The 18258-nt window shown below is 40.1% G+C and overlaps 1 protein-coding gene across 3 annotated transcripts in view; it reads left to right on the forward strand.

Moving 5' to 3' along the window:
• The window catches only part of CTNNA1 (catenin alpha 1), a 120265-nt gene that overhangs the window by 92413 nt on the left and 9594 nt on the right, over nt 1-18258 (forward strand). For all 3 annotated transcript variants that reach the window (XM_075102227.1, XM_075102228.1, XM_075102229.1), the window contains exons 11-16: nt 5249-5405; nt 10871-11071; nt 12135-12286; nt 15116-15226; nt 16763-16944; nt 17705-17810. In XM_075102227.1, the coding sequence (XP_074958328.1) occupies nt 5249-5405; nt 10871-11071; nt 12135-12286; nt 15116-15226; nt 16763-16944; nt 17705-17810 (909 nt within the window). The remainder of the gene's footprint in view (nt 1-5248; nt 5406-10870; nt 11072-12134; nt 12287-15115; nt 15227-16762; nt 16945-17704; nt 17811-18258) is intronic.

The raw sequence follows: 18258 nt of genomic DNA on the forward strand, positions 1-18258 counted from the left end.
GAAGTACGTAGAGGGGTTAGCACACGTAGACATGGATGCAAACCTGGGGTTGGATGTAACTGGAAGCGACTTAAACGTCCTGTTATGAATGCTTTTTCCCCCACGCAGAGGAAACTGCAATTAGGAGCAGGGAAGGAGGCATGAGTAGGGTGAATGCTGAAGGTAACTTCAGCATCTGGCGTATGTAAAATTAAATTAGGAGCAGCTTCTTACAAGCTTGCCAGTAAGCAAGCTATGCTCTCTTTAATACAGAAAAATGTGGGTGTTAAAATCCACCTGAGCAAGGGCAGTCCCAGCTAGGCTCAGCTGGTGTGGCAGCTTTGGTGGTAAGGTCATGAATTCATTTGCTGACCATTTGGAAAGCTGAGATCCGAGAATCGTGCTTGTGCTTTTGCTTCTACCTTACAACTAGCCCTCTGTATCACAGGAGTGCTCTGTGAGGCAGCAAATATAAGACACTGCATTGTGCAATTACCAGTTTTGGCAAGTGGAGTAAGAGACTTCTTCCACTCAGCCTTGCACTGAGGTTGCTCTATTGCTCTAAAAGGCAAAGCTCAGACCACTGCTTCTACCATTGCTCACTCTCACATCATCTTCCCAAAGCAAACTTGACTCTCCTGTCTGCTTGACAAGTTCTTTTTTACCCACTCTAGAATAAAACTGATTTTCACATCCCAGCTGGGGCTTGGTTTGTGCATGTCCCTTTCTTCTCCGACCCTGTAATGATATCTGATGGGTGGGTGCTTGCTGTATTAGCTTTTTCTTTTTTTTTTTTTTTTTTTTACAAATGCAAAATATCCTGGATTCAAAGGTCATGGAGCTACTTTCCAACTCATTACCCAAATGCCACAAGAAAGCTGGTAAATTAAGATCTTTATTTAAAAACAAAAAAACAAGTGAGTTACTTAGGAAAAGCGGACATTTTGGTTGTGAAGAAAAGGTGTGTAGTGAGGAGAGGGGAGAGGACTGGGTGTTTGTTTTAGAGGTTTTGAAACTGAAAAACTCCTTTTTGTGGCACAGTAGCATCCTAAAAGCAATACTACAGGAACCAGGGCAAAGTTAAATCAGCTGCAGAAAGAACAGTCTCCTGTAAAGAGCAAAAAGTACCTATCAGAAAGACTGAGGCAAAAAAAAAAAAAAGTGCTTATAGCCATTGAAATGGAGAGTTACGTGGCTTACAGAGATTGTGTGCACTGATGAGACTATGTCAAGATACAGCAGGTAGGAATTGCAATGCAAAATAGATATGAGATAGTTTTCTTCTCCCAGGTGATGTTTCTTTGGCCATGCCAGCCGAGTGTTTGAAGCTGTACTTTGTAGGAACACCACCATGTGTAAGAGCTTTCTTCTAGGCTCTATTAGTCTTTCAGATGGGGTACTATAAAGGTGAGGCTGGAAGCCGTCCTAAATTAACCCTAAAAGAATTAATTCTGGGTGACCCAGTGGCTTTAATTTACCCACAAGTGTATCTAAGGTTAAGGTGTTTTCTGACCTGGAATAGCTGTGGTTTTTAAGAGAGCTTCTGGGCAAAGTAGCTGCAGTCTTGTAACCAAGGCAGAAGTCACTCTTCAGGGAACCTTGGAAAGTTGTGCCCTGCAAAGGTATAAATCTATAAATTCAATCTGAATTTATTAGTATTTCATTATTATTATTAATTCATTATTATTATTTCAATATTTTTTCAACATTATTTTTTTTCAACATTATTTTTTTTCAACATTATTTTTTTCAACATTATTTTTATTATTATTTCAATAGGAAATAATAAAAAAAGATTCTTCCCATGAAAGACATGTGAAGAGGATTTGAGGTAGAGATTGAGATATCAGTTGCAAGTCTTTTGAATCCTAAGCCTCCCCGATCTCAGTGTGTGCTTTGCCAAGTCCTGGCTGCTGCCACGGGAAGCTGCAAAGCGGAGGAGAGCGACTCCAAGTAACTTGCTGGAACCACGTTACTGAGCGTTGGGCTGTCTGACTTGAATGTTGCAATTGCTACATGAAACAAAGCACCGATAAAAATAGCGTGTTTTCTTGCCATGCTTCATTTACTTCTGGATAGTCTCAAAATGTTCCTGTTTGATTCTTTTCTTCATACGACTTCAGTGACTCATTGTGATCACAGTGATCTGGCAGCATTTTAAAAAGCTCTGAAATACAGAATAATTCCCTGAAATCGCCAAATGTTTTACATGGAAGCAGCTACATTTCAGGTAGCCTGGCCATGTTCTTCCTATTTTTTTGGGTGGGGGAGTGTAGGAGTTATTCATATTTTAAAATAACTGGCCAATGCTTCATGTTCTTTAGAGAAGCAATAGTGTATTTTATTCTTTAATCAGTGTGTTCATTTTTAGATAATAAAGGAATCACAGTCCTGTTACATACACAGATGAGCCAGCATCCCTGTCCTTTTCCCATGTCTAAGCATCTGTTGGAAAATAAATCACTCACTCTGTACTGGATACCAGGCATCATCTAAGAGCATATTTACTTGAATAATTGGCAGGGTTTTGTCAGTAATCCTTGGGCTATTACCCCAAGCAGACGTGTGAGACATGTCCAGGATAACCTGCCTACATAAATGCTAAGCTGTACATATTTGGCAGAGTGAAAGGTCTGATCATCCCTGCTAAAACAGAATGTTGGAACCACTTTGCACATGGAGATGGAATATGTGCTACAAAAAGGGACCGTTGAGCTGCATCTGCTGTCTTGAATTTCTTCCTGAGTGCACACATACCTGTATGGGTTTCCTAAGCTGCAGTTTTGTCTTTAGTTCCACAGTGACACTTGATAGCCTTTGATTTCTCCACAGGTTGTCCTCATCTCGAGCACTGCTGGCTGCTTTCCAAATGCAAGACATGTCTGCTTGTAAAGGAGATGTTACATGCTAGTTTTGCTTGGCCATTTTTTAAAAGTACGTTTGCCTTGGCCATGTGTTTTTGTTGTTGTACTGTACAAAAACATTTCCTTTTTTTCAGTTGGACAAGGTGGCTGTTGGGAGGATGATGGTGCAGTTTGTGTCTCCTGCATTTGGATTTCGTGATGATGCGTTGTTTGAGTTTCTTGAGCTCTTGCAGTGCCCTCTATCTATGATAGTTCTTCTATTACGTGTGAAGAGTTGCTTGACATGAGCATCTGGGGTTCGACATGTGCTGTTGGCAAAGATTAATTGTTCAGACAGATGCTGCTGTCCAGACATACATCATGCAGGTACACAGGCCACCTGTTCCTTCAGCATTAATGCTGACCTGTCTCAGCACTTAAAAGATGTTTTCATATCTGATATTAGCAGAGGTAGCTAGAAGAGAGCAGGAGAAAGTGTCCTCATCCGTGGTATCACCACCTTCTCTGTCTCAGTAGTTATGGTTATTAGCAGGATAAAAGCCAAGAGCAGGTTTCTGTAGTGTTGTCTGGTTTACCTTTTTTGTTTCTAGGAGACTTATTTGGATTCACCATCATAAAACTTTGGCTATCTAGGTTTTGACTGGTAGGTGGGTAATTCATTACGTCAATTAGACTGGGGCAAGAAATGGTGTTGGCTAGACTTAAGAAGCAGGGCTCTTGAGCAGAGGACAGCTTTCCCTTTCTAAAGCCTCTATTTCTGTTTGATTTTAAATTTTTAATCATCATTTTCTTGGGTGTGGCAAGGACTTTTTTGGGGGTTTCAGGACTTGAGGACCATGATCTTAATGGGTGGTGTGAAGGTAGCAGAGCAGCGTGCACTGTGGCTGGGCAGCAGGTCTCTCTCTGAAGGGATGTCCTGATTACTGTAGCTGCCTACACATGAGGCGACTTCAGCATCTGGTCTGAGGAAGGGAGAGCGGCCTAGGACCCCATGTTCTTCATGAAGGACGGGGAACACTGTCCTTATTGCCAGAGTTCAAAGGCGTGTTTCATCCCCGCAGGTCTCCTGAACAGATTGCAGCTAATACCAAGTTGTTTCTCGCATTTGTTTGTGTTATCAAACCTGTCAAGTTTGTTTTGATTTGTGGCCCAGACTTTTAGCCTCCATCTCCAGAGGCAGGGTGGTAGCGTGGAGAGATAATAGCTTTTCTGTGGATTTTCCTCAGTCACTATTAATTTCTAGCATCCCTCAGATGAATCAGCCTCCTTCTCCTGCCTGATTCATTCAGTGCCATTGTGATATGTGTTTGACATCACCATCATTTCCATGTTTAGTGAGTTATATATTTTTTTAAATGCTTTGCAACACTTTTAAAAGAAGCAGATAGAGAAAGTAGATGTTGGAAAACCAGGAACATCTGGTCCTTGCATATTTTGTTCAGTAACTTTGTGAAATTAATACAGTCCTAAAGTAGAGAAGAAAAATTATGCATTGAACTTACGAGTTCGTTACCTCTAACTCTCAGGTGCTTGAAAACAAGGCTGGGATTGTCATGTCAGTCTGACTGCGGATGGTTTCTCATGCCTGGCATGTTTCCAGGTCATTCTGCTGGAGCATAATGCAGCAAGAACAGGAGTAGGCTTTTGAGATTGCTTTCTTCCCACACCCAAAGAGGCTTTTTTGGTCATTTAACTGACCAATTAGTTGGCACAGCATAAACTTTGTTACCTAGCCGCATGTGTAGCATTTGTTCTGCTTAGAAAAACAAGGGCCTGGAATAAATTACAGTCTTAGGGTTTGAAGAAATTTAGTTAGGGGGTGTTCAGGAGGAGCATCAAATAGTATCCTCTCCTCCTGTTCCCTGCCTCATCTAGCTGTTCCACAGCCATAACAGAAATCTTAAGGTGCTATAACAATTGCTGGCAAGGTCCAGAGTAAAGATTTAAGGAAAAGAAGATAAATACGAAATTTATCTTTAAGTCTGTACTTGCATATTGTTTCTACTTCAGGATGTGTAAGATTAATCCTTTTTTGGCCTTTTTTCTCAGGTAGCAAGTAGCTTAGAAAATGCAGCTTCCAGTGTACCAAATGTCATCCTGTCTAAAATACTTAACATAACTCATGCTCAGAAAGCAACGCCTTTTTAACATGAGCTGTTAAAGGTGAAACTAGCTTGTGTGAATACTTGCCAAGTGTTTTTGCTTGTAATAACTAACCATAATAAATGTGGAAGCAGGTGTGAGTTGTATGTGAGAGCAACAGAATAAACACTTCTGTGTTTAAACATCAAGTTCCTGAAAACTTATTAAACTTGCTTTGTTTGCTGTTGAGTTCATTGGATAAACATATGGAAACTAATTGTTTCTTTAAGGGTAAGTTTTAAAAATCCAAAGGTGTTTTACAGGTAATTAATGCTGCACTGGCTCTGGCTGCTAAACCCCAAAGCAAGCTGGCTCAAGAAAACATGGATCTCTTCAAAGAGCAGTGGGAGAAGCAAGTCCGTGTGCTAACAGATGCTGTCGATGACATCACTTCCATTGATGACTTCCTGGCTGTATCAGGTAATCAGAGATTCAATCTCAGAAATAATCATTCTCGTAAGTCAGCTTATTCCTAGAAACGGGTGGTTTCTACATGTGTTCTGGAGTCTTCTCGGGTTTTTGGAAGGGATGGTGTTGGTACGTTTCACCTGGCAAGCATCATCTACTGAGAGAGGTGTGAAAATAAAGCAGGAGATCTTGGCACAAGAAGAGGTATTTTTATAGTGTGAAAACAGCAATAGTTTAGTTCAGCAGGTACTGTAGAAACCTGTCATGGCACTTACGGTGTGTGCATGCATAAATATATATATTTACATGTCAGCAGACAGATCGGTTTAAACATAGCGAAAGACACTTTATGTCTCAAGATTTTGGATTGCTAGCTGAACTACTGATGAATTACCATCTAGCTACTGAAGACAAGCCTCACCAGTAACATTGGGGGGAAATAGAATGTGTTCATGTTCAAGTTATGAACTAGCAAAAAAGATGATCCCTTAATTCACCTTAGACTCTTCATATGTAAACAAAAATTAATATCAAACAATGGTCATACAAGTTAATTAAAATAAAACTGTTCCTACAGAAAATGTTCTGGGAATATTTTAGCCATGTTAGCTTTAGAAAAGTTTTTAAAGTTTTTAAAAAAAGATTAGATAATTATAATAGATTAATAATTCTATTTGGCAAAGGGCTTGCCAAGAAAATCTATTTTATCAGCATCGTTGATAAAGACCCACTGTTAGCTGCTGTGACCTGGAAGTAGAGGGGGCATTTTTATTTTCACGTCCTCTAGTTCTGCTATAGTCAGAAGACATGGTGATACAAGCACGTGAATTGTGTCTGCAGTAGAGTTCATAAATTACCTCTACAAACTGAGGGTCTAATTTTCCTGGCGCAAACAGGCATGGGCATCTCAAGTGACCCAAAACCTCTGGTTTTAAAGGGAGATTTCACAGGAAGATATGTGGCTTCAGAAGTGCCAGGTGAACATATCTCGGAAATGTAGACAAAAACTTGCAAGCCTGAATTAAAAGACCACGTTTTTTTTAGTATTAAAAACAAACAAAAACCCAAGTTATATTTCTACACAGAGTCACCTGTATTATCATACAGGTATTGTGGTTCCCTGGGTTCTGAATAAAAATCTTCTTTGCAATGAGTTAGCATAAATTTACTAGGCAACTGAATGTCCTAGTTCTTTGCATCTCCCTGTGTGCTCGTTGTTGCAGCAGTAGTTGAAATTGCACAGCTGCGAGGAGCCTATTTCTGGGGAAATATATTTAGGGAGAATTGTGTGCTGAAGTTCACGGCTTCACTTGGAGTTTGCTCACAAGTGCACAAAACATTTTCAAGAGAAGGCGCTGCTAGCCTGTGAAAACGCAGTCTGTATAAAGCTGCCTTACTGTATTTCACTTACAGGTGTGGCTTAAAATGGGTCGAGCCACTGGAACTGAGTGGTGTCCATCCTCGTATAGGTCATTTGAGGAAATGGGTACTCTGCTTTTGAGGGACAGGTTACGGTGTTGGCCCACTGCTGAGCTGCTCTGAAGAGTTTCAAGGGCTTGGCAATAAGCTGGGAACACTGGTTTTCTGAGGCAGTGACAGGCTGACTCAGGGAGAGAGTTCACCTCGGGCATGTGCTTGCCACCCAAAATGATGCTGTGGAAATGCTGTAATTTCAGACTACTTCAGATCCTCAAGTGCATTCAGCAATTATTCCTATCTGCTGTGTTATCAAAAAGATGTTAGAAAAATATTAAATCAATAAATATTGCTTTAAATATTACTTGTGTGAACTTTGATAAATGTTTTCCATATAAATGCCACAACTGCAATTCATCTGCTAAAAGTCTAAACATCTCTTTAGATAAAATCCTGGTATGAATCATATTCATGATGTTCCATTTGGGGCTATTGGGATGTTTGTGCATAGTAAGGTTTTATCAGTTGCTAACTGGGCTGTAAGCAGAATTAAAAAGTGCCCTTGTGGGTCTGTGTGTGTATATAATAGAATGTTTCTGCAACGTGTTGTGCTGTCCATCATGAAATGTATGCTTCATTGTTCAGCTTGTGCAACAGAACTTTATTAATTATGCACAAGTAAAAGGTTGATGAAAGAGATGTTGGGTTTAGATAATAGCAGAATATCGTACAAGAATAAGGATACTTAAATGCACAGTGTTAACAGATGAGCTTGCAGGTTACAACATTTTATGAAGAACATAGCATGAGAGAGGCCCTGTTGAGTTAGGGCAATGGTCTGGTGGTGGCTAATTGTCAGTGCATGGGAGATTAATCGCAGAGGAGTCCTGTAGACTGAAGATCTTTCCTATATGCTCCCAACTATGAGTGATTTGCAGCTCAAGGACTCCAGCATCGGAGGTGCTATCTGCTGAACAGTCCTTGACAGATTTTTCTCATTTAAGCTCGTGTTAGTTGCTCTCCTGACCATTATAAACCACTGGCATATCCATCATCCTGTGAAAAAGTCACAGCTCAACTGTGCTCTGGAAAGAACCTCTTCATTTTTGCAGTGTTGCCTGTTTGGTTCATTTGATGCCCCTAGTTCTAGTAGATGGTGAAGAGGTTTTTTTCCTACTCTTTTTCTTCATGCTTTTTGTAAATGTACAGTCTTCTGTTGAACGCTTAGTCAGTGATGTATTTTTTGACTGCTCAGTCTTTGCCTGTTTCATTATTCCTCATTTCAGAGCTCTTCTGTACTTTCTGTAATTCTTAACCCTCTTGTCAATGCCTTCCCTAAGCACTCTGAGTGTGTTTGTGTGCCCACTGTCTCTGTGCTTTAGAGCAGAGATTGTGTAATTGTCAAGTTCAATGTTCTGAAATTACCTGGATATCCCTTAAAACCCTCTAAAAAAAATCATTCCATTTGCTGCCTTCTGTTCCTGTGCTGCTGACAGAGGTTTATGCAAGAGACTGCCCATCACAGCGGACCTATTTTGTCTTAAGAGCCTCCGGATGAATGTTGCCTGGGTCTGATGATTGTCCTCCTTCATTACAAGAGGAATACTGTATTTACATGTGTACGAACATTCAAGTACTTGTTCCATAACCACATCTACTGACACTGCTGCTTGACCAGGTTCTTCCAGTGTCCCTTGTCAAGGGAGGGTCCAGGATGGAAATTGTTCTAAGACCTTCTATGGGGGACACAGCAGAGAAGCAGAGTTACATTTATGCACCTGTGGCTTTATATCCTGACTGTGGCTCTTAGGCTGCAGTCTCCTGTAGCCCCCAGACTCCCTCGCAGGCTGCTTGGGATGTTTGGAAAAGGATTTCTTCACCCACGTCCCCATTAAAGGGATTGAGGTGAAAGGTGTTTGGTGGGGGTGGATTGAGGATTGACAGCCATGGGGGTCTTTTAATTCTGTTAGCTTTTCAGTTTTATGTATTTCCTTGTTTGCTCTAAAAATCATTTTTATTGGAAAAATGTCTTTCCTCTTACCTTGTTGCCAAACCACTCCAGATTTTCCTCATAGTTAATTTTGGTAAGACAAGACCCCTTTGCCATTGCCTGTGTTATATTTTATGTTCTATTGCTGTGAGTTTTCTCTCCAGCTCAGCAGCAGGAAGGCTGTTAGCTTTGATGCAGGATGGCGTTATCATGTCCCCAAAGGTACTCATGGTGAACCTGTGCATCAGCATTTCTTGGGCTTTGCCACCCCAGCCTCAGCAGATGGCATTTTGTGCCAGACACTTGTGGTCCATATGCCTGTAGGACAGGTAGCAGTGGGTGTATATACAAGCACATACAACAGTGTCAATGTGATTTGTTATCATCCAACTGGAGGGTATAACCAGAGTGGATGTGCCTGGCAGTCCTGTACTTCCCCGGGGCCCCTTGCAGACTGCCCCGTGAGGGATTATCTTGCTGTGGAAGCATCATTCTGGCAACTTTGCATCTGCAAAAGACATTAAATGATCAGCAGGCATTTAAATATTCATCCTCATTTTGTCCATGCCTTTTATTAAAGTTCATATAATCCAAAAAGGCTTTTAAATGGTCTGTGGCTTAATTTATTCATTAAGGAATTCAAGCAATAAACAGTCTGTGTTTTGGCCTGATGCCGATGCTTTTTCTTTTTACTGTTGCAGCGTGCAGGGGTGCCTGTCTCTCCTTTTAAACACTAAAACTCTCTGTGCTCCTTGCTGCCGCTCTTGTACCTTGGCTGCCTGCTCACTGACTGTCAAATCACTGATAACCCGTGCTTCTCTCTTAGGGCCGCATTCTGCCCTCAGCTGAACTTGTTCAGGCTGAGCTGCTTAAGAGGTATTTCACAGGTGTCATTTTTGTGCAGGTTGCTTACAGAAGTCTTGTAATATTGCACCTGGCTCTGTTAATTTTATGTATATTAAGCGTAGCTCTTCCAGCAGCAATCCTTTCAGCCAGTTTATACAAATCCTCTATCAGTCAACTATATGTATTCTTGTCTCTATAAACTGTTGCAAAATGGCTCTTCTACTACCTGCATAGGGAAAAAAAGTCACTTCGGTGGCTTGGATTGGCACTGTAGCATGATTAGTCAATGGTAAGGAACGCTGGCAACTATTTTAAGTGACAGAGCAGAAATGCTTCCAGGTTGGTTTCTTCCCAAGCAGCCCAAATGCTGATGTTGGACGGCAGTGTCAAAGCGTTGGTACTGATACGTTAAAGAGGTCTCTAGCAGAGTTTAGAAGACCTTTTGTGTAGGTTTCTCCAAATGAGGATCCCAACCTCTTCAGGTATCTTCAGAAATCTTGTAGGGGGTTTTACTCATTTTGGGCTTCTTGGACTTGATAAATTGGGAACAATACCTCTGTATAAAATATAAAATGTGTGTTCTAAAAGTAAATTACAAGCAGAGGCCTTGGCTTTATTTTTTGTTTTCTTAAGAGGCAATGAGTTCTCTGTCGCTGGAACGCTTTCTTCATAAATCACCCCATATGTTATGTGTCTTAAATTTGAGTGGAGGACTAACAGTTTAATATTCTCTGATGGTATGTGTGTGGTTGCAGGAAAACACTATTTAGGAAGCTAGAAATGTGCAACAAGTGCCCCTGCCTATTAAAGCGTTGAGTGGATTAGGTGTGGCGCTGGTGAGGGTGCCTCATCGCCCCACACATAAGGAATGACAGGGGAGTGGCTTGCAAATATTTGGAATAAAGGCTTTGGCAGTCAAGGGGAGGAATATGGGAAGAAACACATTAGGGGAGAATTCAGCTGGACTAAGCTTTTCCGTTGGTAAAATCGAGTACAAACAGGCAAGAAGTGTGGATGTCAGTAGGTGAATGGACTGATGGATTTTTTTTGACACCTGATTGGGAAGGTCAGCTGTTTACTGGTCATAGCAAGCTTAAAAATTAATGCTTTACAGCATCTTACTGGAGGTTGTATAGAGCAGGTCACAAACTGAGAAACTGCAATGCTGATGACTGCAACAGAAATGAAGATAGTACCATCTAAATCCTCCTTCTTTTACCACCAGAGAATCATATTTTGGAAGATGTAAACAAATGTGTCATTGCTCTCCAAGAAAAAGATGTCGATGGTTTAGACCGCACAGCTGGTGCAATTCGAGGACGTGCAGCTAGAGTCATTCATGTTGTCACTTCTGAAATGGATAACTACGAACCTGGAGTCTACACTGAAAAGGTGTTGGAAGCAACAAAGTTACTGTCCAACACAGGTAAGAGTCAGTTACTCCCAAGATCCCTGAATTCATATTGCTTACAACCACATGGGAAACCGGGTGCTAATGTACCTGTGAAATCTATTAAAGACTCCATTTACATACTATAATGAAAATTAGTGCGAGTTCTTTGCAGAGCTGTTGCAAAATGAGGAATGTCATTTTTCCTGTGACTGACTTAAAATGCAGCAATGCACAAGGTCTCCCCGAACGTACTTGCTGTCACTGACTGAGCTGTAGAAAGCTAAACGTGGGGAATTAGTCCCAGTGAGTCAGGGCTTTAAAGTTTCGCTGATCATCTTGCAGTATTGTACGAGGTTCTGTCAGTGTTCAGGATCCAGAAGGAAGATTTCTGCCTATTGGCCCAGTAGAATATGTTTTGGGTAATTTAGCATAAATTTTGTAAAATTTCTTTATAACTGTTAAAGAAACGTTGTAGGTTGTAGTCACCTACCCCTAAACGATAAGTTAAGGTGTTTCCTGTGAACAGGCTGGTAACATCCATATAGGGTAAGGAATGATTCTGCGTGCTGCAATGAGTGCTGTGCCAACTATTAGTTGTTGGTTTTGCTTTAATTACAACTTTGATGAAGAATCAAGGGTGACACTGAAGAAACAGACTGTAAATGGTTCTGTGATGTTCTTCCTGGGCCTCAGTGAGTCACTGAAGTACAGCAGTGCAACCTGCCTTGTTAAACTTGAGCTTTCTCGTGGTAGTATTATTTTTTTTTTTTTTCTACAAAAATTATGTACATCTACAGTGAATATTAAACGCGTAATATTTTATCCCACAGATTCTACCTGCTTCCCTAGGTGTTTTCTTGTTCACTAGAAGGGTATGATACACTTTTCACTGTCTAAGGGGAAAAAACCAAATAGCAGTAAACAGAAATTGAAGTGAACTTAAGACTTGACCTACAGCATTGGTTGTCCTTCTCTAACAGATGTTTTGAAATTAAATGGAACCGCTGCAGTGTTTCCAGTGATAGTTAACAATGAGGCACACAGAGAAAATGGCACTGGGGTGGGGACTGACTGTTATTTTGTGTTCTTAATTCAGTTATGCCGCGGTTTACTGAGCAAGTAGAAGCTGCTGTGGAAGCACTGAGTTCAGACCCTGCTCAGCCAATGGATGAAAACGAATTTATCGATGCTTCGCGACTGGTGTACGACGGAATACGAGATATCAGGAAAGCTGTACTGATGATTCGGGTGAGCATAACTTAAACAGCTTTCTGTTTTTCCGCTCACTTTCCCCCATCTCTGTTGAACTGACATGCGTCAGTTTTGCTGAGAGCAGACAGCGTAAGATTTTTTAGTTCATACTAACATTCCGAGTCTTAAAAGCTGCTAATCACTCCATGGAGTACGTCAGGAGTATGTTTTGATTCAAATTCATGAAACAGATCTGAGCATCAATGATAGCCAGAGCTGCAATGTTAAATACACTTCATGCATCTTTTGTAACATCATGTCAATGCCTTACTTGTTAATGTGCTAAAATCAGTGACCTTTGATTTAAGAACAGCAAGTGGTTTCTTAACTATAGATGCTTTTTGATGGTTTGAGAGCTTAGAGGTAAAACCTGATGGCTCTTTTCAGTAAATTTTGAGAATTGATGCTAGTTAGTCAAAAACAGGTTTAGATGAGTTAAGTCTGTAGTTCCTAGAGCAGGTAATTCATTAATTGGTTAACCTTAGTAAACAGGGACCAGTTCATAGAGGCTGTCTCTTCTGTGCTTGTGTGTTTCAGGTGCAGTGAGTGTGACTGGGAGCTGTAAGTTTTGGTAGGTCAGACAGTGTTAGTTAGAATGGTAGGAGACATGCAGGGAAGACGCAGAAGGACTCCTGTAGTTGACTGAAGGGATGCAGAAGAAGTAGTCGCGTTTGAGGCTGACCTATGGGTATATTTCTTGAATCTTACCATGGTAAAAATGGGCAGGACACAAACACAGCAAAAACAAATATAGGGGGTATATTTTTTTTTCCTTCTACCACTCTGACTCAAATGTAAATGCCTTGCAGAGAAACTGTCTTCATCTTTCAGAATAGTACCTATGGCAGATGCAGGATGTACAGCCCCAGAATATATGTGATTGTAGTAACTATTGCCATAGTATCTTCCCTGTTTGCTGCTTAAAGCAAAGAATCAGATGGAAAATCAGAAGAAAAGCTGACAACCACATATGTGCTCTCAATATTTTTTTTTCTTTCTCCAAATTTAAGCTCGGGATTTATAGACAGCTAATGATAGATGAAGATATCAGTGCTTTCCTGCTGTGCAGACAAACTAATTTGATTCACCCCCCACTAAAGTCCTTGTTATTCAGGACATGAAAGCACGACTGCCAATTCCACGTCGTCAGTAATTAGCCGAGCTGACGATGCCAGGAATCTTGACGTTTCCCCTTGTACCACATCTCTGATGTCAGAGTGCCACGGCATTATTGCAGCTGCCAGTAGCTAACGGCAGCTCATGGTGACACATTAGTGACCTATTAAAAGACTTAAAATGTTAGTATTTGTTGTCCAAAGGGCTGTGAGGTCTAGAATGTATTTAGGATAAGAGAGTCATCCAAATGGAGATGCCAGGCCACCAGTTCTCCAGGGCATTGTCTCAAATTCAGGAATAACCACACTTGCAGGGGGGATGCTGCTAAACTTGGCTGGGGCGAACAAGCTGCTTCACTTGAAACTTTGTACAGTAGCACTTGTTGTTTACAGGAACCAGAAGGAAAAAATCACTCAAACACCTAATTTTTGTTTTTATGCAGTGTATTTTCAAAACTAAAATCTTACTGTGTCCGTAGGTTACTGAAGTAAAGCTCTTTCCTCCCTAATCCCCAGGCAATCCTTCATCACTCTCAGAGGAGCTTTTGTTCTCGATGACAGGTTGAAAGGCAGAATTACACTTTGAATACCCCAGGTTGTCTGGGCTTTGGGATGGATGGGGAAAAGAAAGGGGTCTTGAGAATCGTAAACAGTTTCTAAAGATGCAGCAGAGCTGTTTTCTTTAATTTTTTTTTTAAATTTTAAAATATTGATATACTGAGCTACTTATTAGCATATGTCCTTATGCTGATTTTCTGAATATACTCTGTTCTTCAAGGCACGGAGAGGAGTTGATGGCTGAAATACCCTAGGTCTTGATTGTCAGCATAATGACCTTTGCTGTTTGGCAACTATTTTCCGTATCCATCTGCATTTTAACTGTATCACAAAATGTCTATTTTGGAAAACAAGTTTGTGAAATTCAAATCATAGGAAAGAAATATGAAGAACAGGGACTTTATTTACATCTTATCTGTTAATCATGATTTATTGCATTTATCAGTGAAGTTCTTTGTTGCTCTGCAAAATAGTCATGAAGTGCCATTCTAGGCAACAATGTAGTATTTTGACATACATGCTGTTTAAACTTGATAAGCTTTATAAAAAGTTCGCTGGCTATAGACTGGCAGTAGCAAAAATAAATCATAGGCAAGCAGGAAGTAGGTCAGATGTGTTTAGCCTACAGCATAAAAGCTGGCCCTTACTTGCTAAAAATTTTCTGCTTTTCCTGGGGGATAAGAATAAATTTCGATGTATTTTATCTGTTGTTAATTTAGCCAATGCTTTGATTCATAATTGTGCTAAAGACAACGTCTGCGGTTTTGTACCAGGCCTTAAAGCTGTGTGTAATTTTAGCTTCAGAATCTCAAGTGAAGCTTTTACATTTAACCAAGTCACAAAAATACTGTTAGTTTTGCAAAAACTTTTTTCTATGTTTCAAATCCTGAGTGCATTAGTGTCCTGACAAATCTCAGATGTTTAGTTACTGGTATGTAATGTTGGGGATCCCTGTGGTGTTTAACATGGGCAGTCAAGCCTATACAATCACATGTTCACAAGCTGGATGACACAGTCCTTATATTTACCTTTTTGTTGAAAACATGGAATAATTTTTGACTTCACTTATTTCCATTCTCTCTGCTTGAAAAACAGTGGTGGTGTTGATTTTAGCCACGAAACCTGTTGTTTGACCGAATTACTCTTTCCTCAGACTCCTGAAGAGCTGGATGATTCTGACTTTGAGACTGAGGATTTTGATGTCCGAAGCAGAACAAGTATTCAGACCGAAGATGATCAGCTCATTGCTGGACAAAGCGCGAGGGTAAGGAAGAAATCTGAGCGTTATAAAACTGTGACCTGCGTTCAAGAAACAGTTCAACTCGCTTTGAAAATCGAGGTTAAATTTTTTTGGGGGTGGTGGTGAAAATGTTGGATCAGAAAACAAATGAATTGTTTCCAGTTCTCTTCTGAAAATGAGATTAAATGAAATGCAGCATGCACTGGTCTGGTGGACATTGGAAACATCTGTGTTTTATTTTCAATGTTCTGAAAGATCAAAATCCTTTTAATACCAATGAACTACTTTATACTTTGACATTGCAGATGTGGTAGGCACTGCCATTTAATTAGGTGAGCACCTGCAGGGAGATATGGGGCAAATCATTTCAGTGTACTAATGTTATTTTCAACACGCAAATACTAAGTTTGTGGGCAAGAAATAGATCACTGCAATTCATGCATTTTTTTACAAAATGTCTTCTCATGCACGTGTTGGTGTGAGTTTGGTCACTGAGCATTTAATCAAGACAATGGTGAGAGGAGCTCAAAAATGAAATAATTTAAACTAACTGCCTTTCCTCTGACTGTTAAAAATGAAAGCTTGAATAGGCAATATATAATAATTAATAGGTGAAAACTTAAAATCAGTACATTGAAGGAAAAACAGGCCTTACTGTTGTTTTTATTTGACATGTGCCCTTCTGGATCGATAACAATTTACACTCTTGGGAAAGTGCCAGAAAAGATTTTTTGTGAAGGCTCTTCTAGGCTGAAACCAGGCAAGACGTAGCTAGGCCTTATTTATCAAACTTCTGCCACACTGGCTTTGAAATTACACTAACTGAGAGTATTTTTTTATGCTCTCCTTCCTTGTACAGGGATTCTCTATTCCTGTATCCCTCTCTCCCCTTTTATTTAAATGCCAACATTCCTAATTTACCTTTAAGTACTGCTGCTGCCAGAGGCTTTTTTTTCGTACTGGACACTCCTTTTCACCAGCTCCTAGAGGCATGAACGCTCCTAGTATTTATGAAGGCAAGGGCATTGAGTCTCATACAGGCTGTAAACCTAGTCTAATAGATTTTATTCTGGAGTTAGCACATACTCTTTATTTTCACTTACTCTCTCCTCAGTATGCATGTTTCAAAATAGTACATCTAGCTTTTTGCAGGAAAGAGACTCGTAATATTTCTTCTCTACATTGCAATACTGAAAGACATTGAAGTGGAACTTCTTTTTAAAAATCTTAGATTTTGTAGAAAAGGCAAGTCCCTCCTCTTCATGCAGTTTTTCTTTGATGGATGGTAATATCTGGCAAACTCGTTCAGTGTCTAAAAATTTTATCATGCAAATGCCCACGTTTCAGATGTCAACTTGCCTTTCTGGGCACTCTTTCTTAAGAGAGCATAAACTTTAGTTTAGAATTGAAGGAAATGGTTCTGTAAAACCTCTAGGTAGAGGATTGCTATAAAAGTTTCATCCCCCATCTACATGACTTAAATTGATTATTAGTGAAACGTTCCAAAAAGCCTTCTACAAGCGGCGGCATAAGGCAATGTGAGAAAACTCTCTCTTTCAGGCTATCATGGCTCAGCTCCCTCAAGAGCAAAAAGCTAAGATTGCCGAGCAAGTCGCCAGCTTCCAGGAAGAAAAGAGTAAATTGGATGCTGAAGTATCAAAATGGGATGACAGCGGTAATGATATAATTGTTCTGGCAAAACAAATGTGTATGATTATGATGGAAATGACAGACTTCACCAGGTGAGTCTTTTTAATTTGTGCATACAATACCTTCTCTCAGAACTGGCTTGGATGCTTCATCTTTCAGTGAAATATTTTGCAAGTACTCATAAGAGCCTTACTTATTATAATTTCCTTTAAATGTTACCCCATTAAAACCTATGTATTAACTTGGGAGATGCATTACTATGCAGTGACTGGGTGATAATAACTGTTTAAATTATTCTGTAGATACACAGCAGTTGTTGCCTGTCTTTCTTTCCAAAGGGTGATTTTTGTCCCAAGGAACATAGATATATATTTGCTCAGTTTCTTACAACATTAAATTCTATGGGCTTCTTGATATTGCTGTACTGCAGAAATAGTTTGTAGTACAGTTATTTGCAAAAGAAAGAGAGGGGGTTTGATGCCTTTTGAAATTAATTTCCCAGATTTTATACAACACTATTTTTTAAACTTGATGTTGCATTCCATGAAAATTGCAAATCTGTCTTCTAAAACGTTATCTCTTATCATCATTAGGTTGCTTAAGAGAGTAAAATTTAAGATATTTATATTCCTAGATTTAATCTAAATATTAGGGATGGCTGGAAGGGGGGAAACTGCCTTGAAAATGAAGGTGCTGTAATGGTTACACCTGCCTGTTTCTGTGCAACCTTATTCATGCAGTTTGGGTGAGGAATCACTTCCAGTACTATATAGAACAGTATGAGTAAAACAATATATAGCTGACTCCTCCAGTTTCCTGGTTCTAGAAGGTAGATTCTGTTCTGTTTTGCAGAGGTAAAGGTCCACTGAAAAATACGTCAGATGTGATTAGTGCAGCCAAGAAGATTGCAGAGGCTGGGTCAAGGATGGACAAGCTGGGACGGACTATTGCTGACCATGTAAGTCACAACTCATTTTTGTAAGCCTCCAGCACGAATGGGCAATAGGAGATCTTAAAGTGCTGCAGACATGATGAACAGAAGAAAATATGTTTAGTTAAAAAAACCCCAAAACCTCAAAACTGATTTTTTAGAGTTGCTGCTGGAAAATTCTAGCTTTTCCTTTCTGGCTGCTCTGCTGCTACCCTAAGCAGTGTAAGCAGCTAAATATGTCCAGTAGTAACACCAGCAGCTCCTTGGCTTAAATCAAGCACCTACCATTTTAAGGGAGCAATATGCCAACACTGCTTCATGTCACAGAGTATCTAGGCCATTTTCTCTAACTGAACAGGCCTGAAACTGACTTTGTGTCGCTTGTGTCACGCTCAGAATATGCCCAATACTTTCCAAAGCAATGATGAGACTGCCTAGGCAGCACCATAATTATTGCCTGTGGCCTGTTGCACAA

The sequence above is a fragment of the Phalacrocorax aristotelis genome, chromosome 8 (genome assembly GCF_949628215.1).
Source record: "Phalacrocorax aristotelis chromosome 8, bGulAri2.1, whole genome shotgun sequence".
Lineage (NCBI taxonomy): Eukaryota > Metazoa > Chordata > Aves > Suliformes > Phalacrocoracidae > Phalacrocorax > Phalacrocorax aristotelis.